The following is a 24,655-nucleotide window of genomic DNA, read 5'->3' as shown; positions in this document are numbered from 1 at the left end:
TCTCTATATTTATTGCTTATTTATTTATTTAATATTATTCTTTCTTTCTTTTTGTATTTGCACAGTTTGTTGTCTTTTGCATACTGGTGCGGTCTTTCACTGAGTGTGTTATGGCTATTGTCTGTTTCCTTCCTCTCTTGTCCCCATTACCGCGCACCTTTGGTCCGAGAACGCGCAACATCGCAAGTGCGCGCACGCTCGGCCAGTTACGAACGGCGCTTGCGCGGTGCGGCCGACTCCTTCGTTTGTGCGCATGCTCGAAGGGGGTCAGCGGTTTGAAAGATGGCGGGAGTGACCGTAGATCTGGTTACAGATGACGAGGACGAGACGACTAGGGACTCGGGCACTTTCGTTAGCGGCGACTCGGATCTGCCCGTGGTTTTTCTGTGCTCCCAGTGTCGGCTGCCCGTCGGAGATTCGCTGGCATGGGCTGGAGCAAACCCGAAGGAGAACATGATCTATCTGAAGAGTAGGTGCTAAATAATTACCTTTTGACATGTTCTTTCTGTCAGAAACCTCGAAGTAGGTGGTCAAGGTGGAGCTGACAGTTCCTTGGGAGGACAGAGACAGGGGTGGATGTCACGATGTGAGCTTATGGAGGTGGGGTGTAGAGGGTTTGCTGACTACTCGTTCTACAAGGGGCTGCAAAGAAAAAAGCCATCAGGACGGTCACAGAGGCTGCATCAGGAGATGTGGCCCGTGGACACAAGCCGGGGCCTGATCAACCTTTGCTGAGTCTGTTGGGGGAGAGTGTCTGATGTTGAAAGACACGAAACACCCGGTGACCCCAGGTTACTTCACGGATATGCAAGCTCTTCGGCCCACCGTATCCATTCTGGCCATCAAGTTGGCACAGACTACAAGGATTAGAATGTCACATTATTGTTTTATAAAACAGTGGTGAAACCTCACTTGGAGTATTGTGTGTAGTAGCTGCTACATTCTATTTTGCATTTTGTTATTTTTTTAGTTACCTTTATGTACCAATCTGATCATCTTGGGTGGTATGCAAACAGAAGTTTTTCACTGTTGTTTGGTACATGTGATAATTAATAATAATAATAATCTGAATCCCCAGCTATGCAAAGGATGTCATTAATCTGGAAAGTCCACAGAAGTGATTCATGACGATGTTACTGGGGCTGGAGCTCTTGGGTTATAAGAAGAGACTGGATAGGCTGGAACATTTTTTCCCCTCTGGAATAAAGGAGCCTGAGGGGTGGCCTCAGCTGATGTAACATCTTGAGCGGCATGGATAAGGTCACAGTGTTTTTCCCGGAGTAGGAGAGTCTAAAACGAGTGTGCAAAGTTTAGGTGAGAGGGGAAAGAGCAAGGGTTTTTCCCCCACACAAAAGGGTGGTGAGTATGTGGAATGAGCTGAGTGGAAGGGGGAAGAGGCAGGTACAACTACAACATTTATAAGAAGTTTGACAGGTAAATGGATAGGAAAGGTTTAGATTGATGTGAGCCAATTGCAGGCAAATGGAATTAGCTGAAGCAGACAACTGGTTGGCTGCCTGAATAACTCTCGTACTTGTACCATTTCCAAGAACTTGGTCTGTAGTTTTCTTTGCCATTTTGCCCCAATTGCTTATCGAAATATTTAAGTGTTGTTAGAGTCTCTGCCTACCCCAAACAAGTTCCATGTGCCATTTGTGTATGTGTGTCTTTTCAAATTTCCTCTAAACCTTCCCCTTTGCTTAAACCAATTCCTTCTGGTCTTTAGCATCTCCAAAGGTAGAAATGAGGTGCACATTTTATTATGGTAATGGTCTACATGGCTGTAGAAGTGACATCTCGCAGACATTTTTGTAATCAATCTACTTATTCTGACCTCTAACATTTGAAGAACAAGATTTTTCCAGAAGATGGCCTTATATGCCTTTTGCTATACCTTATGAATGTTATTCCTGAAAGGTGAGATTCTAAACTCATGACTTGTCTTCACATAGGTGTCACAAATAATATCCTTGTAGATAAAGATCAGAAAATAGACAGAGCTGATGAATCTGGTTGGTAAGTTTTTAAACTGTTTGAATTTTTTTCAAAGGCTATATGTAGAAATATTAGATTAGATTCGATTCAACTTTATTGTCTTTGTGCCGAGTACAGATACAAAGCCAATGAAATGCAGTTAGCACATCTAACTAGAAGTGCAAAGAATAGTGTTATTTACAAAATAACTGCAAATAAAAACTAAGTGCTACAGCACACAAATATAAAAGTACTGAGGCAATATGGGTGCAATACTGCTTAGTGCTGTGATGTGAGGTTCAGCAGGGTCACAGCCTCAGGAAAGAAGCCCTTCCTGTGTCTGCTGGTGCAGGAGCGGAAGCTCCTGTAGCACCTACCGGATGGGAGGAGAGTAAAAAGTCCATGGTTAGGGTGAAATGTATCCCTGATAATACTTTTCGCCCTGCCCAGGCAGCGTTTATGGTAGTTCTCAATGGTGGGCAATTGGGTGTCGATAATCCGCTGGGCAGTTTTCACCACACGCTGGAGTGCTTTGCGGTCCGATACAGGACAATTGCCATACCACACTGAGATGCAGTTGGTGAGTATGCTCTCAATGGTACAGCGGTAAAAGTCCGTCAGTATCCTGGGACAGAGGTGAGCTTTCTTGGTGCTCCGCAGGAAATAAAGGCACTATTGCGCCTTTTTGATCAGGATGGAGGAGTTCAGGGACCAGGTGAGATCCTTGGAAATGTGGACACCAAGGAATTTGAAGCTTGATACACGCTGCACTACAGCTCCTTTGATGTAGGTGGGGACGTGAGTGTGGCTCCTAGCATGCCTTAAGTCCACAATGATATGCATTACAATAATTATTGCTTTGCATTATTCAAAAGACTATTCCAGCTAGTTAGAATAGAGAGACCTGGGGACACAGTGAAAAGTTCTCAGGCTAAGTGTTCAGTGCTATAATCTGCAAAGGGTCTTTGACTTCTGAGTGAGGTTTATAGTATATGCAGAATGCAGGTTCAATATTGTGTTCAATTCCAGTTGCCTCATTATAGAAAGGATGTGGAAGCTTTAGAGAGTGAAGAGGAGATTAACCAGAATGGTGCCTGGACTAGAGGGCATGTCTTATGAAGGTGCCTTGAGCAAACGTAGGCTTTTCACTTTGGAGCGAAGGAAGATGGAAGGTGACTTGATGGAAGTGTATAGGATAAGAGGCATAGATAGAGTGGATAGATAATGACATTTTCCAGGACAGAAATGGCTAATTTGTAAAAGGGTGGATGATTTTAAGATGATTTGAGGAAAGTAGGGGGGTTGATGTTAAAGGTAGTTTTTCTTCACTCAAAGTATGTGGAACGTGCTGCCAGGGGTCATGTAGAGGTAGATACATTAGGGGCATTTAAGAGACTCTTAGATGGGCAGATGGATGAAAGAAAAATAGAGGACATGTACGAAAGAAGAGTTTGGTTGATCTTAGAGTATTTTAAAAGTTTGGCACAGCATCATGGGCCCAAGGGGCCTGTAGGGTACTGTAATGTTCTTTGTTAATACTTGTATTTCCCATGAGCTTGTGGTGGTTGAATGTGGGGACTACAGATAATACATTGACAGTACCCCACTAGGTATAGGAAGGAGTCCATCACCAGCTGTAAATTTTCTCTACTTTGTTTCTGCAGTAACTATGTTTGACTTTTTTTTATTCCCCCAGCATTTACGTTTTGCTTTCCTGTACTGGCTGCTCTCTTTCACTGGGCAGAATGTACCTAAGCACTCCAGCCCACCTTGACTTCAAGAGGAATATATATTGCTTGGCAGTGGCCTATATTGAAAGGTAAGTGTGTAATTCTCCAATCTACTGTTAAGTCAAAGTCGATATATGCATAAGTTAAATTTTTAAAAAGCCTACTTGTAGTAGCATCATTGGTACATGGTATTAAAGACAACATTCACAAAAAGAGTTATAATTGTTTTAAAACATTGTACCAGGAAGAACTCAATTAGAATAAAGGAAAAACCAAAGTCCATTGTAGTGCAACATGGTTATGGTGTTGCTATAATGAGGTAGTAATTAGGTTGTACAGGTTGGTTCAAGAATTGAATGATGGAATGATGAATGATTGAATAGAAGTGTCTTGAACCAGGTGGTCTGGGGATTTAGATATATGCAAAGTACGTTTTTTTTTGCTTTAAAATTTTAATTGCCAGAACAGTGAAATTAGCTTTGTCAAACTTCACAGAATTTAGTACATTTACCTGTTTGGCAGTTTATAGGTAATTGCAAATTATTCTATCAGTTATTTATGAATGAAATTTCACTAGCTGTTAAATTTTGCAAATGTTTTAACTGTGAGCTGTTGTGAAATTTTTAAATTTTTTTGAGAAAAATAAAACTCAACTATATTGTTGAATGAAATGAATTTGTAAAATTATAATCATTTAAAAAATTAGATGCAAACAAAGTTTTATGGGTTAGCTGAGTGTCAGGAACACAGCTTTATAACCCTGCTTGTTCATCTCGAGAGCTGTTGAGAAATCGGATTGGGTAGGGTTTCTGTTTGCCAAACATGGAATCTAATACAGTATTTGTGCAAACACACACAGCTTATCCAAGTCCATAAAGCTTAATTGCAGGTATTTTATTAATGATCATGCTTTTAAATCATTCTACTAGACCAATAATATTTGTTACATGTTTTGCATTAAGGAATTTTCTCAGCAAAGGATCATGATCAAGCATAAACTCTGCAAGCCTGTTGTCCTGTGTTGTAGGCTAACAATTGAGACTATCAAGCTTGTTCCAGTAGTTATCACTATGAATATAACAAAGAGATCTTGTTGACGTCAAGATCCTATGTTAAAATTGTCTTAAACTGTTAGCCCCAGCTGAAACTCCAGTAGTGGGTAACCCAAATGGCCTTTAATCAGGTGAATTTGAAATATATTTGTTCCTCCTGTTTGATCTGCAGCTTTTTGTGTTGGACAGTGTACCTGTGTGAATGAATTGAAAGATGACCATTGAAATGAGAGCGTTGAGTTCACTGGGCTGCGCCAGAGGAAAGTTGAGAATTAGCCACAACCTTGACTCTGAGGCTGTACATAGACTAAGAAAGTGATATCTATATAAATATTATGTATTCTTCTTGATTACTTAATTCATCAATTATTTTGCAAAATTGTAAGCAAATATTTGCTTTGCTTTTATAGCTATGTCCTTGGCTCCACAATAAATGCAGAACTTGCAGATGACAGTAAAAAGCCAGTAGTTCTAGAAACACAAGCTGAAGTTCTTGGAGAACTAGCAAAGGTAATGTTGTGTGGTACATCTTCAGATTAATAGTTGTTTTTGTAGTTTTCCTTTGTTGTCTGGAACATTTACTGTGCTTTGAAGAAGTATTCAATCCCCATCCCTTTGTTCACATAAATGAGTATTACAGCCAGGGATTTTGATTAATTTAACTGAGATTTTTTATTTATGAAACAAATGCTTCCTTTTTTACAGTAGACCCCCAAAATATGAAAATTATGAAGCATGAAAAACTAAAAATAAAAAAACGGCACTGTCAGCAGCTCAAAAGTAGTCATTCCTCTTTGCTCAGAACTTACTTGAACCACCTTTGGCGGTTATTACAGCCAGTAGTCTTTTTGGATAAGTATAACATGATGGAGCAAGATTTGCCCATTCTTCCTTTACAAAATTGCTCAAGCTGTATCAGGTTAGTTGGGGAGTGGTGGTGGACAGCAGCTTGAGGTCTTGCCAGAGATTTTCAATTGGGTTAAGATCAGGACTCTGGTCTCACTCAAGGACATCAATTTTCTTCATTTGAAGCCACCCCATGGTTGTTCTGGCAGCGTGTTTTGGGTTGTCATCCTGCTGAAAGACTAACTTCCTCCCCAGTTTAAGCTTTCAGACAGAGGCTAGCTTTTTTTAAATCCGGGATCTCTCTGCATTTAGCAGCATTCATTGTCCCATTAATCATAACTAGATTTCCAGTCCCTGCTGCTGAAAAGCATCCCCATTGCATGATGCTACCTGTACAATACTTTAGGATGATGTTACCTGGCAGATGCACAGTATTAGACTGGTGCCACATGTAGCACTTGGTTTTGAGTCTAAAAGGTTCCACTTTAGTCTCATCTGACAGCAAGACCTTCTTTACAGCATCTTCTAAATGATGCTTTGCAAAGTCTTGACAGGCAAGGGTATGTTTTTTTTAGCCAGGGCTGCTTCCTTGCCATAAGTACCCTTTTTGTGCAAGGTTTTGGAGATATAGAACTATAAATTTCATTTCTAATTGCAGCCACTGACTTCTGCAGCTTACTCAGAATGACTGTTGGTGTCACAGTAGTTCCCTTACAAGTGCCAGTCTTCTCTGACAATTAAGTTTAGCGGGGCAGCCTGACATAGGCAGTGTGGCTGTGGTTTCATATTTTTTCTACTTTTTCCACAAAGGCCTGCACTGAGCTCGAAGGTATGTTCAATGCCTTTGAGATTGTCTTGTACCCTTCCCCAGATTTCTATTATCATTTCCCTGACTTGTCTTGAATGCTCTTTTACCTTCATTTTGGTTTGGTCTGTTGAAAATCTTTCATATTGTTCAACCTTGCGGGGGGGGGGGTATATATTCTTATGAATTCATTGAAATGAGGTGATACTCCAACTTTCTACATCTCATTAGTTGAGTTGATAAGTTAATACAGTATATTGTACCTGAGGAAAGTTATTGTAGCAATTACATAGGGGATAAATACTTTTTCAGCTTATAATTTTGGTTTTTAATTTTTAGTAAATTGTTGACAGGTTTTGGAATGTTTCTTTTGATTTGACATGATGCACAATGTTTTGTAAATTAGCTCAAAATTTTTGAAGACAGTGTAAATAGGCTAAATTGAATAAGAATGAGATATTTGAAGAAAGCAAATCTACAGTTAAATATTTTAAATTTAAGCAGATAATTGAAAAACAGTTTTGAAATTTTCACCCTAAGACTCAAATTTCCATTTTTATTCTGAGAGTTAGAGGCAAGTATTTGTAACACAGAGAAATTATAACTGAGAAAAGGATTTCTTCCAGTGATATTTCATGTTTCACTCATAGAATCTCTTGCCTTTAGAAAGGGAACAGATATCATGTGCTATGTTTTTTTAAATTTAGTTATTGCATTGTCATTTACAGAGAAATACTGCTTTTTGCCTTTTTCATATTTGTCAAAACATTTAGTGTTAGTTAGCATTTACAAATATACCTTATGGCATTTCTTTTGAACAGTCCCAGACCGTGCTGAATCTGATGATTACAAGGCTGGCAGCTGTTGAAGAGAAGTTGCGATCATTACAGGGTGCAGAATGATTTTAATATGTTATATTGTAACTTATTCAGATGAAGACACCACATTTTGGAGATGTCAGCAGGTGTCTAAACTTGATGTCAATTCATTATATAGCATATTTTAGCAGATTTCTTCTTTTTGTTGTGTTGCGGGTTGTTGGCTTGATGCAGTCACTAGCCTTAACAAGTGTGTCAAATATTGGAAATGATTATGTAGTATTGTACCAGCTGCTAAATTTATTATTCTCTTCTGAGAAAGCATCATTAATCAACAAGTAAATTTGTATTATAGTCTACCTTTAAATGTTTGTATGATTGTTTAATTAAAGTTTAAGCTAAGATATTTTGTAACCATTTCATCTTGATATTATTATCTTTATCAGATTGTGTTAAGTGTAGGTTCCTTTTTGTTAATTTTGTTACTGTAGAAAATAAAGCTATTACTATAATTTTGATGTATACTGGTTATTCTTTACTTTATTTGTCAATTATTATTTGGTAAAACATGCAATATTAAGACACAATTACTCCTTAGCAATAAAGCTGCTGATAAATCTGCAGAATTCCTGTTGTTTGCGATAAATAAGACTGTCAGATTTCTACATTTCAAGCAAAATATTGATTTACAGACTTTTAACCTGGGTTTGGAAAGGCAAAGTACATGTATTCAATTTCATGTTAAACAGCTAACAGTTGTGTATATTTGCTGCACAATATACTAAGTTGTATTAATTAAAGCCAGACACTCCATTGTACCATAAGAAAAATGCACATCTCCATCTGTAGATGGCGCCGAAATCCTGACAACAAGAATGAAAGAAAATCAAACTGCTACCTCCTTTTAAAATTTACAGAAATTATCTTCTAAAATAGGTGTGTGGTTATTTTTCAAATGTGCATTTGAGCTTTCTTCAACTGCAGGAAAACCTTATTAAATAGCAAACCCATGAGTATTATCCAAAGAAAATGCTCCATCTAATTGTAACTCTCAGTATGGATTTCACCCTCTTTTAGTGGAGCTGGGAGTGGAATACCTGATTTGTGAGTCTGGTGTTAAGCACGTAAATAGTAAATGACAGGGTAGGCTAAGTGTACTTGCGATCTGGATGTGGGCAATATTTTCTTGTCCTGCCAATGGATATTGGAAAATTTGGGGATATGAGTTTTTAGGTGTCTATTAAAGTTTTCAGAAGGGTGTGGATCACTGAAAAATGACTGATCTCCATAATGCCATTTTTATGCACTATCCTTACAATTAAAGTTCTACAGCCCCCTTTGAATAAATTTCTTCAAATTTCAGTCCTAACAGCCTTCCTGTTTATTCTGAAACTGTGATTTCTTCTCGTTTTCGAGGGAAACATTATGCAGGGAAACATTCTTGCTTCCAACCTCATACAATTTTATAAAATTTCAATGAGATAATTTCTCACTTTTCTCAACTGTAAAGAATACAGGCCTAGTCTACTCAATCTCTATAGAATAAGCACACCATCTTGGGAACTAGATTAGTAGTGCATATTAGGAATGAGTTGATAGAAATATTGGTTGATACAGGCACATTAGCAATGTTTAAAAACCAATTAGATAATTCATGGATAGAAGAGGGTTTAGAGAGCTATGGGCCAAATTCAGGCAGATGGGACTAACTTGCCTGGCAAAACAGGCAACAGTTAGGCCAAAAGGACTGCATAGCTCCGAGTCTATAACAGGCAACTGGAAACCTGGGCTAATGTTTGGGTGAGAGTAAGAGGACATTTATGAAAAAGCAGTCACCTAATCTACTTGTTCACCCTAATGTGGTGACATAGAAGGGACCATTATAGCAGGTGCACAGCAGGGCCTAAGTATTAAATTGCAATAAGTAGAACTAAATCATTGCTACAGCTAGGCAAACTGGGAATGATGCTGCTTTTACTGTCTTACCTACCAAGTTCAGTATTTCTAGACTATTCCATTTTTGTTCTAGATTTTGGCATTGGGGAAAAAAAACTCAAAGCTGGAGGAATTCAGTGGGTCAGCTTCTGTGGAGGGAAAAGAACATTTAGCATTTCGGGTCAAGACCCTTCATCCAGACTAAAAGATAGGCCAAAACTTGCTAGTATAAAGTGGTGACGAGAGAGGGTGGAGCAGGTTGAGGAAGGGTGATAGGCAGATGAAGGAGGGAAGAGTGGAAATAATGACAGGCTGAGAGGCGATAGGTGGAGGTAACAAAGGACTGTAGATGATGGTATCTGATTGGAAAGGAAGGTGAAGCATGAAACTAAATAAGGGAGGTGGGGTGAGCAGATGAGATCAGTAGAGGAATAGGACCGAGTGGGAGGAGTAAGTGGGTGATGGGCAGATGGAGTGTGTAGACAGTGGGCAAAGAACCAGGGTGATGGGGGGCAGTAGTTGGAAAGACTGAGTATATCAGGAGAGATTGTTAAGGGACAGTATTATGTTCAGTTCCAGTGTCCTCATAGAAAGTATATGGAAGCTTTAGAGAGCATGCAGAGGAGATTTACTAGGATGAAGATACCTTTATGACGAAACGTTAAATGAGTGAGGGCTTTTGTCTTGGGAGTGAAGGAGGATGAGAGCTGACTTGAAAGAGGTATACAAGATGAAAAGAGCCATAGACAGAGTGGACAGCCAGCACTTTTTTCCCAGCGCTGCAACACCTATAATGAGAGGGCAGAATTTTAAAGTGATTGAAGAAAAGTATAGGGCGGATGTTAGAGGTAAATTCTTTACACAGAGTGGTGGATGCGTGGAATGGTGGTTGAGGCAGATATATTAGAGATATTTAAGAAACTTTTAGGCACATGGATGTTAGAAAAATAGGGCAATGTGGGAGGGAATGGTAGGATTGATCTTGAGTAAGTTAAAAGGTCAGCTCAACATTGTGCTGTGTTATATGTTCTATGATTGGAGGGGGAGCAGTTTATCTGAAATTGGAGAATTCAATGTTCTCTACCATCAGGGTGAGTCTAAACACATACCAGCAGAATAGCAGCTCATAGTCCACCCGGATAATCTGCTACATGATGGTATATGCATTGACTTCTTCAGTGTCAGGAAAACTGCTCCCCCTCTGATCCACCCAGTTACTCCCACAGCTACCCCGGCCTTACACAACCTTCACCCTCTCCATCTGCCCATCAACCACATACTTTTTCCAATGGGTCCCCACCTCAACTGTTCCAATCTGTCCACCACACCTCCCTTATTTGATTCCATGCTCCACCTTCCTGTCCACTACATTTCTTCATCTGCACCCTTTGATGTCTCAAATGTCTCTATATCTTTTTGATGTCTCAAATGTCTCTATTGCCACTCATATCTCCTCTATCTGTTAATCTCCTTTCCTCACCTGGTTCAACCTATCGCTTGTCAACTCTTGATTCACCCCTCCTTTCACCTCTTTATACCTCTTTCTTTCAGTCTAGGTGAAGAGTCTCAAAATGAAACGTCAACTTTTCATTTCCCTCCATAAGTGCTGCCTGATCCACTCCTTCCTCTATCTTGTTTGTTGCTCCAGATTGCAGAATTTGTTGCTTTTTGTGTCTACTCTCAGCATCTGCAATTGTTTTTTAATGATTTGCATCATATTGCTCAGTACTCATTTCTAATATATTGTTTATCCTGAGCCGGAATTACTTTCAAGTCAAGTCAAGTTCATTGTCATTTAACTATATACATGTATACCATTAAACAAGACACTTCACTGGATCAGGGTGTAAAGCACCCTGGTACACATAACACACAAACTGGGAAAATTACAATTACAACTACAAATGAATTCTGCATTTATAAAGAAAGTCAAATGCATAAATATTGTAGGATACAGAACAAATTAACTGGTGACAGTTTGAATGTGAAGCAGCAAGGAGTTCAGAAGCCTAGTAGCCTCAGAGAAGAAGCTGTTTCCAATCCTGACTACTCTTGTCTTTATGTATCAGAGTCTCCTGGCTGATGGTAGAACGTCAAAGAGGATGCTGGATGGATGGGTGGGATCCGTGATAATACTAAGAGCCTTGCGTACGTAGTGCTTGTGATAAATGTTCCTGATGGATGGTAGGGAGACCCCTGTGATCCTCTCAGCCATTCTCACAGTCCTTTGCAGGGACTCCCAGTCTGATGCTCTGCTGCTTTCATACCAGATGGAGATGCAGCTTGTCAAGACACTCACAATGGTGATCCTGTAAAACTCAGTTAAGATGGTTTGGGGAGGAGGCGAAGGAACCTCGATTGCCTCAATCTCCTCAGGAAGCGAAGGTGATGCTGTGCTTTCCTGTTCAGGGAGGTGATATTGCGTGACCTGGTAAGGTAATCTGTGATGTGCACTCCTAGGAACTTGGTGCACTTCACTCTCTATGAAAGAGCCATGTATGCGCAGAGGGGAATGGTTCATCTGCACCTTCCTAAAGTCCACAATCATTTCCCTGGTTTTCTCCACGTTCAGGCTTGGGTTGTTGTCCTCACATCAGTCCACAAGCCGCTCCACCTCCTCTCTGTACTCGGTTTGAGCTGAATCCTGCGATACAGTCATGCGTCAGTGGTGTGAACAGCAGCAGGCTGACCACACATCCCTAAGGAGCGCCAGTGCTCAGTGTCATGGAACTAGAGAAGTTGCTGCCCACACAGGCTGACTGTGGCCTTTCTGTTAGAAGTCCAGGATCCAGTTAAAGAGGGAAGTTTGAGACCCAGCAAGGACAGTTTCCCCACCTGTTTCTGGGGCATGATGGTGTTAAATGCCGAAATGAAGTCTATAAACAGCAGCCTGGCATGTGAGACCCCACTTTCCAGTTGAGACAGGACAGATGGACGGCAGGGGCTATGGCATCATCAGTGGATTGATTTGAGCGAGAAGCAAACTGGAAAGGATCCAATGTAGCAGGGAAAAGGGCTTTAATGCATACCATGGCCAACCACTCAAAGCATTTCATTAAGATTGATGTTAAAGCCACAGAGTAAATCTAAAGTAAGAGTGGGTTTATCAAATAGAACCATTTAATGAAAAGTCTATTTTGCCATTTTTGTTGTTCGGACAGTGTCAAAAAATAGGTCAAGCAGAATGTAAATCAAAGAGGATTAATTCTATCTGCATGTGGTTTAAAAGCAATAGAATGAAATGATGCACACTAATTTTTGCTTCAAGGTAAGGCTACTCTAGGCCTAACAAATTTAGTAAAATAATGCAGATTACAGTTTTATATTGCTATTAACTATTTTGGTGAAAGTAACAGCAAATGTAATTTTAACTATGGGAGTTCAATATCCTATTCTGAGCCCTTGCTTGTGACTAGGATCTTCCTGGAAGAGAAATTTGCCATACTATGCATGATGAAATGAGTCTTGTGCTTTGGCGATTCTGTGTGGCTTTGTGCACAGGCATTTAGTTTTATAGCAGCAAATTATATGCCACATACCAGCTGCATAATTATACGGTGCTAATTATAAATTTCAACAATGCAAATCAAAGGCTAAATAAACTTGCATATCAGCAGCACTTGGGAAATGTTGGGAAAAGCATTTTGTGACTCTTTCCACAAAGGAAGAGCTAAAATTTGTTTTGCACAAAAGTGGACTTTGCTTCCTTTTGTTTTAATTATTTTTTTTGTAAAAGATGTGTATAATTTATTTTTAATTACTATTTTCCCTTGAATGCTGCCTGTGATGGTGCCGTGGGTAAGTTTTTGATTGCTCCTATGCATACATGTACTTGCACATATGACAATAAACTCTGACTGACTTTGATTCTTTACTGTAGCAGAACAATTATTAGAGTTGAGTATGAGTTTTTCCTAAGGGGTTTTCTATTGGGTCTTTAGGTGGCTGTAGAGGCTGATCTGGGATCCACATATTCTGGTGCAGTTTGGGCAAGAGTGGCCGGGTCTTTTGGTTTTCCAGACTCTCCTTTCACAGCTGCTGATTGTTCTCTGCAGCACAGTGGAGGTTGTTCTCATATAGCTCAGCTCCCTCTTGAACAGATTTCCTTTGTGTGTATCTATTGAGTGCAATGTCTTCCCAGTGTTTAGATATAATGGTGAATTTCTTCAACCTAATTTTGATGTTATCATTTCCTTTGCCCACCAGGGGCTCGCTGACCTTCCTTAAACTGGGAGTAAAAGATCTGTTTGGGGAGACGTGAGTTAGGCATCTAAATGACATGGCATTTTCATCAGAGCCGGTATTGCTTTATCATGGTGGAGATGCTGTTGATATTGGCATCCTCCAGTACAGTAGTGTGTCTGCCCTTTACAAATCTTATAACACAACTCCTTATATACAGCCTATTCTGCCAGTCCTGGTAATAAAACACAATACTTATAAGAGATAGGCAAATCTAATGTAGATGCTGCTGTAAAACCATATAGGGGGTTAAAATATTTCTGGTTGGCCACATCTAATGCCATAATTTCCAGGATCTCCCAGCTCTTCACAGAAGGAGTCAATTACAGTCATCATGTGGCACTTAATTGTCATGATTTCAAGAATACTGGCATCTATTTTTGTGCCTGAAGATTATTTTGTATTTCACATTTAGATTAGATTACATATATATGAATTGGACATTATATTCTAGAATTTTATATTGGTGCAGTTACAGAAATGCTTGTCTGGCATGTGCAAGAGCCAAAAGGTGGTTGATGCACATTCAATAGGTTCATTCGGTACATTTAATGTCAGAGAAATGTATACAATATACATCCTGAAATTCTCATGTGAAAGCAATGAATATCTTAGGATAAGGGCTTCTCATCAGAAAGAGTATGACAAAAAGCTGTCTTTTCTTTGCAGGTTACTAGGTCTAACACTATTTGAGGCCAAGATGAATAACAGGTGAGCCACTTCAAAATCTGCTAGTTTCAAATTTACATTTCAGATCTACTAAGGAAATGCCATATCCCTCTGTGACACCCAACACTATGACACAGCTCAGAACGTGGAAGACTGCAGCACTAAACATTACTGCTGAGCATACTAATCAATTATTTTGATTAGTGGGTTTTTAAATAGCACCCCCAATGTAAGTAATTTGGAAATATTTTAGAAAGACTAGGTAGAAGTGGAAGGATCTAGTGGAGATGCAGGAAAAAAGTGGCCAGTCTGCGAGAGAACAAATGATAGGTAATGATTTTGGAAGAGAGTTCCAAGAAATAGTAAGCAACCAGGAATTAGAATGAGAAACACAAATGCACATGGGAGTGACTTTTGTTTTACACAGAGTTGATGAAGGAACTGAAAAATTCAGTGGGCCACTGGAGACCCACTGAATCGAACCATAGTAATAGGTCTCTTGAGTATGTGTGTGTGTGAGACAGAGAGGAAATGAGTGCTGTCTACATTTTCTTTACAATTTATATTTTTACATTGAACATAAGCACAGAAGTAAAACATTCAGTTTTACAGCTTGGCTTTTTTGTTTTCTAAAACTTCTTCCCATTTTTGCTGATCCATCAGCGTAACCCTTAATTATATTCAACCACCTTTGGCCTCCCTGCCACATGCAACGTACCCCAACCCACACCTTACTGTAGTAGCAAGCTTTTGACCTCTCGTTTTACTCTTTCCTACAAACATAAATACTCTTTCTATGTGCTTATCATTTAAAAACTTTGATAATATAAGCATCTCTTTTAAGCCACCCCCTAGGCTTTTTCCTGTCAAAAAGAGTCCTAACTTGTTCATTCAGTTCTGTTATCACTTTTGTGTAATTTTTACCCTGACTGAGTGTTTCCTCTGGCTAGAGAACTCATAATGGGGTGGGGGGGAATGGTCAAAATTTTGAAGTTGTCATTAAGGAAGAAATTACTATAAATTTATGCATGTAAAGAGTTGTCAGACAATGGATCACTTTACCATAGGCTTTGTGGAGTTTATGACATAGCTTCAGGGAAAAGAAGTTAATATTTGAAACGAAGGGAGGTACAGAGATATGACTGGCAGATGGTTTGGGCACTTTTAGTAAAATCACTGCAGATAAATGTTTTGCTATAACTTGTTTTGTGCCTCTTATTTTTGTCATAATGGCAAGAACTGTACACAGCAGTCTAAGTGCAGTGAGACCAAAGTTCAATGCAATTTTACTCAATTACTTTTCAATTCTATTCCTGTGGAAACAAAGCTTATTTATAGTCATACTACATTTCTACTTCTTGATGATTAATGCATTTGTTCTTCTAACTCCCTTAGTTTTTCTACTGCATTTAAATCCTTAGTTTCCAAATACCTGGAAGTACTTACTTGTATAATTTTATGTAATTTAAACCATTAGGTCCCTCATTGTAAAATGAGGCAGCCATCTGAAGTAATAACATTTGAAACTTGGCAGCTCTACATTTATGTCCTTTGACTTTTGTGAGGCATCACAAAAATGTTAAGTTCCAATGCTGCATTATACACTGGTTTATTTCTCAATTACTACCAGATTAGTGATACAGTAAATATTTTTTATTTGCTACAGTTTTGACATTGAATATTAAAGAATACTAATGAAATAAAAACAAATTGCCTTGAAGAAAACTTTTTATTTTCTCTCAGAAAAGTGGCTCTCACATTATTTTATCATGTTACAATGATTTTTGCCTTTTAAGCTGATGAAAAACTATACTCATAACCATGCCTATCAAGGGCACAGAAGGCTAAATGGCAATTAAGAAAGGTTTTTTCTTAAAGTTGCAGGTTTTCTTAAGTAAATACAGAAAGATTGTTTCCTTTGGCTGCAGAATCAGTAAGAAAGGTGTCAGCAATTTAAAACTGTCATTAGGGAAAAAGGCTGGCATGAATTTATTTCTGTAGAAGGTTTTTTTTTAAATGGCTGCTTTAAATTGTAATTGGTAACAAAGGGATTATTGATTAATTTGAAGTGGTTTGGGAAGATATAGCTAAAATAGTCCTCTCATGGTAATCATTATGTAGTTGGTGAAAGTTTTTTTTATGCAGGGTAGTACCAGGGTTAAAAAAAAGTTTTAAAAAACTACCAATGTTGGAAATCTAAATATGCTGAAAATACTCAGCAAGTCAGGCAGCAAACAAAGAGAAAAAATGGAGCTAATATTTCAGGTCAATGTTCTTTCATAAGATCCGGCTCATGGAGAGCTTCTTTCCTCACATGACACGTTTCTCTAAATAGTGATATTCATAGTGAAAGCACATCAAAACAAAATAGTATATTCAGTGCACATTAGTTAGCAACAAGCAATTTACCTGCATGGCTTTATTGTTCATGTGTGTCCATCTGAGACTCTACAAACTTCTCAAAATGAGAAGAAACATGTCTATTAGTAAGAACTAGAAGGGATGACAAGAAATGACTACATGGAGGTTTGATTAAATGAAGATGAATACAAACAAGCAGAGATAAATCTATTGATTTGGTTCAATAAGGATTTCTTATTCTAACCATTACAATTATTAGTGAGGGTTGGCTCTGAGTTAGAATTATGTAAGAAATATTTATGGATTATAAAATTAATGACTTGTTTACATTGTAGATATACTTTATAAATACCATGTATTAGTGATATACACTTTAAAACATGCATAAACTACCTGATGCTCAAAAGATTAGCAATTACAAGCAGGATTTTCAAACTCTGCAAGGCAGTGAATGACTCTAGTTCTACAAAACTTTGGATTGGAAGATGCTTATTTATTTATTGGTGAAAAATCACTCCTTAAGAGGTCATCATCCAGAAAAGCTAACTGCCTCCATAGACGCTGACTGATCTATTAAAAATTTCCATCATTTTCAGTTTATAAATCAGGCAGTTAATCTGATCAGCTGTTCTAGTTAGCTGAACCCACCCACACAGTCCTCCCTCTATTATCTCAATCACTGTACTGTAAGCACTTAAAACCACCTTTTATATAGCTGTTTACATTGTAAATACATGCTGATATTTATGTATTTATGCACACTTTATTCAATATTAACACTTCTAACTTTATTTGTATATAATTCTTTATTCAGTTTAATTGTCATTTTACACATCACAGCAATGTCCTAATACAGTGGATTCCGGTTAATTGGGACACAGCTCGACCAGTACATTTTGGCTCAAGTAAGCAGCTGACCCAGATAACCAAAGTTTCATGGAAATAATTAGAAAGGTATGCAAAGAGACAAACTGGGTAACAAATTATAATAATAATAATAATAAGATCATAAGATATAGGAGTAGAATTAGGCCATTCAGCCCATCAAGTCTGCTCCACCATTTCATCAAAAAAAATTCCAACTCAGACCCCTGTGGAATACCACTAGTCACTGGCAGCCATTCAGAAAAGGCTCCCTTTGTTACCACTCTTTGCCTCCTACCAATCAGCCACTGATTTATTCATGCTAGATTTATTTCCTGTAATACCACAGACTTGTTAAAGGCCTTCTGAAAATCCAAGTACACAACATCAACCAATTCTCCTTTGTCTCTCCTGTTTGTTACACCTTCAAAGGATTCCAACAGATTTGTCAGGAGGATTTTCCCTTCTGGAAACCATGTTGACCACGGCCTTTTTTATCATGTGTCTCCAAGTACCCTGAGACCTCTTCTTTAATAATCGAAGTCAACATCTTCCCAGCCACGGAGGTTAGACTAGTCAGCCTATAGTTTCCTTTCTACTAACTCTCTCCCTTCCTGAAGAGTGGAGTGACATTTGCAATTTTCCAGTCTTCTGGAACCATTCCAGAATCTAGTGATACTTAAAAGACCATTACTAATGCCCCCACAATCTCTTCAGCCACTTTTTTCAGAACCCAGGATCGTACACCATTTGGTCCAGGTGATTTATCTACCTTTAGCCATTCCAGTTTCCCAAGACCTTCTCTATATTTCTGGTAACTTCGCATAATCCATGACACCTGGAACTTCTACCATACTACTAGTGTCTTCCGCAATGAAGACTGGCGCAGAATACTTATTCAATTTGTCCACTATTTCATTGTCCCTCATTACCACCTCCCCAGCATCATTTTCCAGTGGTCCAATATCCTCTCTCGCCTCTCTTTTACACGTTATGAATCTGAACGAACTTTTGGTATCCTCCTTAGTATTATTGGCTAGCTTACTTTTGTATAGCAACACACATCAAAGTTGCTGGTGAACGCAGCAGGCCAGGCAGCATCTATAGGAAGAGGCGCAGTCGACGTTTCAGGCCGAGACCCTTCGTCAGGACTAACTGAAGGAAGAGTGAGTAAGGGATTTGAAAGCTGGAGGGGGAGGGGGAGATGCAAAATTCTGTCTTTACCTTTTTAATGACCTTTTTTAGTTGCCTTCTGTTGGTTTTTAAAAGCTTCCCAATCCTCTAACTTCCCACTAATCTTTGATCTGTTTATATGCCTTCTCTTTGACTTTTATGTCGGCTTTGACTTCTCTTGTTAGCCATGGTTGTGTCATCTTTCCTTTAGAATACTTCTGCCTCTTTGGGATGTATATATCCTGTGCCTTCTGGATTGCTTCCTGAAATTCCAGCCATTGCTGTTCTGCCGTCATCCCTGCCAGTGTTCTTTTCCAGTCAATTCTGGCCAACTCCTTTCTCATGCCCCTGTAATTCCTTTTACTCTATTGCGATACTGATACATCCAAATTTAGCTTCTCCTTCTCAAATTTTAGGGGGAATTCAATCATGTTATAATTACTTTCCCCTAAGGGTTCTTTTTCCTTAAGGTCTCTAATCAATTCTGGTTCATTGCACAACACCCAATCCGGAATCACAAGCAAAAGAAAACCTGCGGATGCTGGAAATCCGAGCAACACGCACAAAATGCTGGAGGAAATCAGCAGGCCAGGCAGCATCTATGGAAAAGAGTATAGTCAGTGTTTCAGGCCAAGATCCTTCATCATGACTGGAGAAAAAAAGATGAGGGCTCAGAGTTAGAAGGTGGGGGAGGGGGAAGGAAGAAAAACAAGGTGGTGGGTGATACCGGGAGGTGGGGGACGGGTGAAGTAAAGATCTGGAAAGTTGATTGGTGAAAGAAATTCAGAGCTGGGGAAGGGAGAATCTGATAGGAAATGACATAAGGCCATAGAAGAAAGAAAAGGGAGAGAAACACCAGAGAGAGCTGATGGGCAGATAAGGAGATGAGATGAGAGAGGGAAAAGGAAATGGAGAATGCTGAAGTGAGGAGGGGCGTTACCAGGAGTTTGAGAAATCGACATTAATGTCATCAGGTTGGAGGCTATCCAGACAGAATATAAGGTGTTGCTCTTCCAACCTGAGTGCAGCCTCAACACGACAGTAGAGGAGATCATGGACTGACATGTCGGAATGGGAATGAGAAGTGGAATTGCAATGGGTGGCCACTGGGAGATCCCACTTTTTCTGCCAGACAGAGCGTAGATGCTCGGTGAAGTGGTCTCCCAATCTAAGTTGGGTCTCACCGATGTACAGAAGGCTACCATGGGTGCACCAGATACATTAGATGACCCCAACTGACTCACAAGTGAAGCATCGCCTCGAAGTATAAAGTACAAAGTATAACTGGAAGGACTGTTAAGGGTCCTGAATGGTGGTGAGGTAGGAGGTGTAGGGGCAAGCGTAGCATTTGTTCTGTTTACAAGGATAAGTGCCAGGAGGGAAATCAGTGGGGAGGAACGAATGGACAAAGGAGTTGCATAAGGAACAATCCCTGTGGAAAGTAGAAAACGCAAGGGGGGGGCGGTGAGAAAGATGTGCTCGGTGGTGGGATCCCACTGGAGATGGCGGAATTTATGGAGAATTATGTGCTGGGTATGGAGGCTGGTGGAGTGGTAGGTGAGGACAAGAGGAACTGTTGGAAGGATGGGGTGAGGACAGATGTGTGCAAAATGGAAGCGATGCAGTTGAGGGCAGAAATGATGATGGATTAAGGAAAGCCCATTTCTTTGAAGAAGGAGGACATTTCCTTCGTTCTGGAATGAAAAGCCTCATCCTGAGAGCAGATGCGGTGGAGTCAGTGAAATTGAGAGAAGCAGGTGGCATTATTCCAAGAAACAAGGTGGGAGGAGGTATAGTCCAGGTAGCTGTGAGGGTCAGTGGGTTTATAATAGACATTGAGAGATAAGCTGTCTCCAGAGACAGAGAGATCGGGAAAGTGGGGTGGGGGGTGAGGTGGAGGTGTCAGAAATGGACCAGGTAAATTTGAAGGGAGGGTGGAATTTGGAGGCAAAGTTGATGAAGTCGACGAGCTCTGCATGGTTACAGGAAGCAGCACCAATGCAGTCATCGATGTAGCATAGGAATAGTTGGGGAGTGACACCCGTGTAGGCCTACTAGGGGATCAGCTATACTGGATTGAGTGCTTTATAATGAATTGGATGTGATTAGTGAGCTTAAGGTAAAAGAACACTTAGGAGGCAATGATCACAATATGATTGAGTTCAACTTGAAATTTGATAGGGAAAAAGTAAAGTCTGACATAGTAGTATTTCAATGAAGTAAAGGAAATTACAGTGGCATGAGAGAGATTTGACCAGAGTAACTAGGAAAGAGATGCTGCCAGGACTGACAGCAGAGCAGCAATGGCAAGAGTTATTGGGAAAAATGAGGAAGGTGCAGGATATATGTATTCCAAAAATGAAGAAATACTCAAATGGCAAAATATTACAACCATGGCTGACAAGGGAAGTCAAAGCTAATGTAAAAGCAAAAGAGAGGGCATACAACAAAGCAAAAGTTAGCGGGAAGATAGAGGACTGGGAAGCTTTTCAGGTTGGCTGCCAGTGACTAGTGGTGTTCCCCAGGAGTCAGTGTTGGGACAGATTCTTTTTATGCTGAATATCAATGATTTAGATGATGGAATAGATGGCTTGTTGCTAAGTTTGCAGATGATATGAAGGTTGGTGGAGGGACAAGTAGTGTTGAAGAAACAGGTAGGCTAAGTCACTTAGACAGGACTTAGACAGATTAAGAGAATGGGCAAGAAGTGGCAAATGAAATACAGTATTGGAAAATGCATGGTCATGCACTTTGGTAATAGAAATAAATATGCAGACTATTTCTAAATGAGGAGAAAATCCAAAAACCTGAAATGCAAAGGTACTTGGGAGTCCTTGTGCAGAACACCCTAAAGGTTAACTTGCAGGTAGAGTAAGGCAACTGCCATACAAACATTCATTTCAAAAGGTCTAAAATAAAAGAGCAGGGATGTGATGCTGAGGCTTTATAAGGCACTGGTGAAGCCTCACCTTGAGTATTTTGAACAGTTTTTGGGCTCTTTATCTGAAAAAAAGATATGCTGGCATTGGAGAGGGTTCAGAGAATGTTCACAAGGATGATTCTGGGAATGAAAGCCTTATCACACAAGGAGCGTTTGTTAGCTCTGGGTCTGTACTCGCTGGAATTTAGAAGGATGAGGGGGAATCTCATTGAAACCAATCAAATATTGAAAGGCCTAGGCAGAGTAGATGTGGAAAGGGTGTTTCCCATGGTGGAGGAGTCTAGGACAAGAGAGCACAGCCTCAAGATAGAGGGGCATCCGTTTAAAGCAGAAATGCAGAGAAATTTCTTTATCCAGAGGGTGGTAAATTTGTGCAATTTATTACCACAGGCAGCTGTGTAGGCCAAGTTGTTGGGTGTACTTCTTTCTTGACACCAGACCCAAGCAGTTCCTCTGCACCACCACTCTCCTCCATCTGGCAGAACTTAGCCTCACTCTCAATAATTTCTCGTTTGGCTCCTCACACTTCCTTCAAACAAAAGGTGTAGCCATGGGTACTCACATGGGTCACAGCTATGCCCGTTTTTTTGTCAACTCTGTGGAACATAGGAGGAGAATTAGGCCATTTGGCCCATCGAGTCTGCTCTGCCATTCAATCATGGCTGATCCTTTTCTCTCCTCACCAACCCTACTCCCCAGCCTTCTCCCCATAACCTTTGATGTTGTGTCCAATCAAGAACCTATCAAGCTCTGCCTGACATACACCCAATAACCTGGTCTCCACAGCTCTGTCCTAGATTCCCCCACCATGGGAAACATTCTTTCCACATAACTCTGTCTAGGCCCTTCAATATTTGAAAGGTTTCAATGAGATCCCACTCATCCTTCTAAATTCCGGTGAGTACAGACTCAGAGCTATCAAACATTCCTCGTATGATAACCCTTTCATTCCCAGTATCATCCTTGTGTTCATAAACAGGAATTATATCTCTTGTTGAGAGAGATGGCCGCAGGGGTACTCTGCACTGACTCCTTAACCCCTTTCCTCTTCCTGACTGTCACCCTGTTTCCTGTGTCCTGATCTTGGGTGTAACCACCTTTCTATATGTCCTATCTATCATCCCTTCATTCTCCTAAATGATCTGGATTTCATCCAGTTCCAGCTCCAACTCATTAACGCGGATAGTTAGAGGCTGCAGCTGGATGCACTTCTCGCAGTTTGTAGTTGTCAAGGACACTGGAGGTCTCCCTGCCTTCCCACATCCTGCAGGAGGAGCATTGCACATCCTGCCTGTCATCTCTACCTAGATGAGCAGATATAAAGAAGAGAACAATAAAACTTGAACATTTCTTTCCTTTGTTTTCTGTGACTGAAGCCTCTCTTCAGTGAAGCCTCGAAGAGCTAAAGCCTCACAATCACCACTCTGACTATGTCCACTCAGATGATGGCCGCTGTGACGATAGTCACTACATTTGCCCCTGCCTTCCTTTAATTTGCTCTTACTATTTAATCCCAAATGCCGATTGGCCATTGGTCAAAGCTCTATTACAATTGCCAACTGCTGGTGCCTTTTATCATCAGGCAGAGGAACTGACTGAAGAACCCTCCTCTCCAAAATGTATTTAAATGAGATACAGAAAAAATTAGAACACCACCAATATTACTACAGTACTATAAAACTGTGAATTAGTTCCTAATAGTTATCAAGGGAGGTATTCATCCAGTGTACACAATGAACAAATGGTCTGATAATGGTCTGACTTCATACAATTCTATCTACGACTGCATCCTCAAAATCTTCATTTTCACTGAAACATTCAAGATGATTGTTGATACTTTTAAATTCCTCATAGTTCCTAACTTGTTGAAGTTGTGAAATCATTTCATTTTCGCTCTCAGCTGTTTCAGGCTACTCCCAGCCTCAATGCTTGAAACTTCAGTGAGCAAAACGGTTCTTAATTGTCTTACTGCTTACTTCTCGCCAACTATCAGTTCAAAAATCACTGCTTTTTGAACACAAACACACACACACTGACACTATTTTAAAACTGTTCACTCTAAGCAGGGTGTAGTGCCTAATGGCCACACAAGTGTGTGTGACTGATGCTAGTTAGAACCTGTTTGGCAACAGCCTCCTGTCTCAATTAACCAGCGTATTGTCCCAAATAAACAAAGGGAATCCTGGCCATTTTCTCAATAAGTTTTTGTTCTTTAAGAGTTGACCCAAATAAATGGCTTCCTCGATTAATCGATAGCCCAATTAACTGGAATCCACTGTACATGTAAATATATATGGTGAAAAAAGTTGATCTTTGATCCTTGAGATTTGGCTGTAGCATCCTTGGGAAACATCAGGATATGTTGACCCTGGGGTGTTTAGCAACTTGCAGAATGAGTGCAATACAACTTCCAATGTGCAATGATTAAGTTGCTGCTTACATTCAGATGCATTGTTCAATTGCAAAGGACCCTCCACACTAAAAGCTGCAATATCCTGAAAACATTCCCTAAACCCACTCTGCCCTGCCTTGCCAGGAACTGTCATAGGGACCTGTAAAGCATTTTACAGAGCGTAACTAGCTACTTCAACATGTGCAAGAACAGTTGTAACTCACAAAATTCAGACACATGCAGCGCAAGTTGCCTGGGAAATAAAATTTAATTTAGAGTTGAAAGATTACATCAGGCTCCATAAGTATATAACACAGAACTGTTCTATACAGTACAGGCTCTTTGCCCATGATATTGTGCTGACCTTTTAAACTACTCTTAGGATCAATCTAACCCTTACCTCTCAAATAGCCCTCCACTTAGCTTTCATTCATGTGCTTAAGAGTCTTTTACATATTCTTAATGTATATGTATCCACCATTTATTTGTAAATCATTTATTTCAAGTGTTTTTATCTATTTTTCTTAATTTGATATGCAATATTGGTTTTCATTCACTTCTTACATTTCCCACATCTTTCTCTTCTTTTGCTTTCCCTGATAATATTGCAAAAGTTCTGCTGCCCAATCAGAAGTAACAAACTCCTTGTGAGACTGGATTTCACTATCTTCCAAAGGCATCTAGTGAGGACAGTTCTGTGGGCGAAAATGCCTTGTTAATTAGAGAGGTCTGAGGAGAATGGCCGGACTGGTTCAAGCTGACAGGAAGGCAACAGATACTCAAATAACCACACGTTACAACAGTGGTGTGCAGAAGAGCATCTCTGAATGAACAACACATCAAATCTTGAAGG

The 24,655-nt window shown here is 39.8% G+C and overlaps 1 protein-coding gene across 1 annotated transcript; it reads left to right on the top strand.

Annotated features, from left to right (window-relative positions):
- The first annotated feature begins 262 nt into the window (after positions 1-262).
- mis18a (MIS18 kinetochore protein A) lies at positions 263-7,724 on the top strand. Its single transcript, XM_063049817.1, has 5 exons — positions 263-469; positions 1,953-2,016; positions 3,671-3,793; positions 5,167-5,266; positions 7,229-7,724. Exons 1-5 carry the CDS (start codon positions 283-285, stop codon positions 7,307-7,309), a joined length of 555 nt encoding a protein of 184 aa, XP_062905887.1. The 5' UTR covers positions 263-282; the 3' UTR covers positions 7,310-7,724.
- Positions 7,725-24,655: the final 16,931 nt, after the last annotated feature.

The sequence above is a fragment of the Mobula hypostoma genome, chromosome 6 (assembly GCF_963921235.1).
Source record: "Mobula hypostoma chromosome 6, sMobHyp1.1, whole genome shotgun sequence".
NCBI lineage: Eukaryota > Metazoa > Chordata > Chondrichthyes > Myliobatiformes > Myliobatidae > Mobula > Mobula hypostoma.
Note: the sequence above shows the minus strand (reverse complement) of the source record. Positions and strands in the feature narration are given on the sequence as shown.

Bases quoted from the DNA above. Each gene is read 5' to 3' on its own strand.
- mis18a (XM_063049817.1), top strand. From the start codon at position 283: ATGGCGGGAGTGACCGTAGATCTGGTTACAGATGACGAGGACGAGACG. The intron at 470-1,952 runs GTAGGTGCTAAA...GTCTTCACATAG, and splicing joins GAACATGATCTATCTGAAGA to GTGTCACAAATAATATCCTT. The intron at 3,794-5,166 runs GTAAGTGTGTAA...TTGCTTTTATAG, and splicing joins GCAGTGGCCTATATTGAAAG to CTATGTCCTTGGCTCCACAA.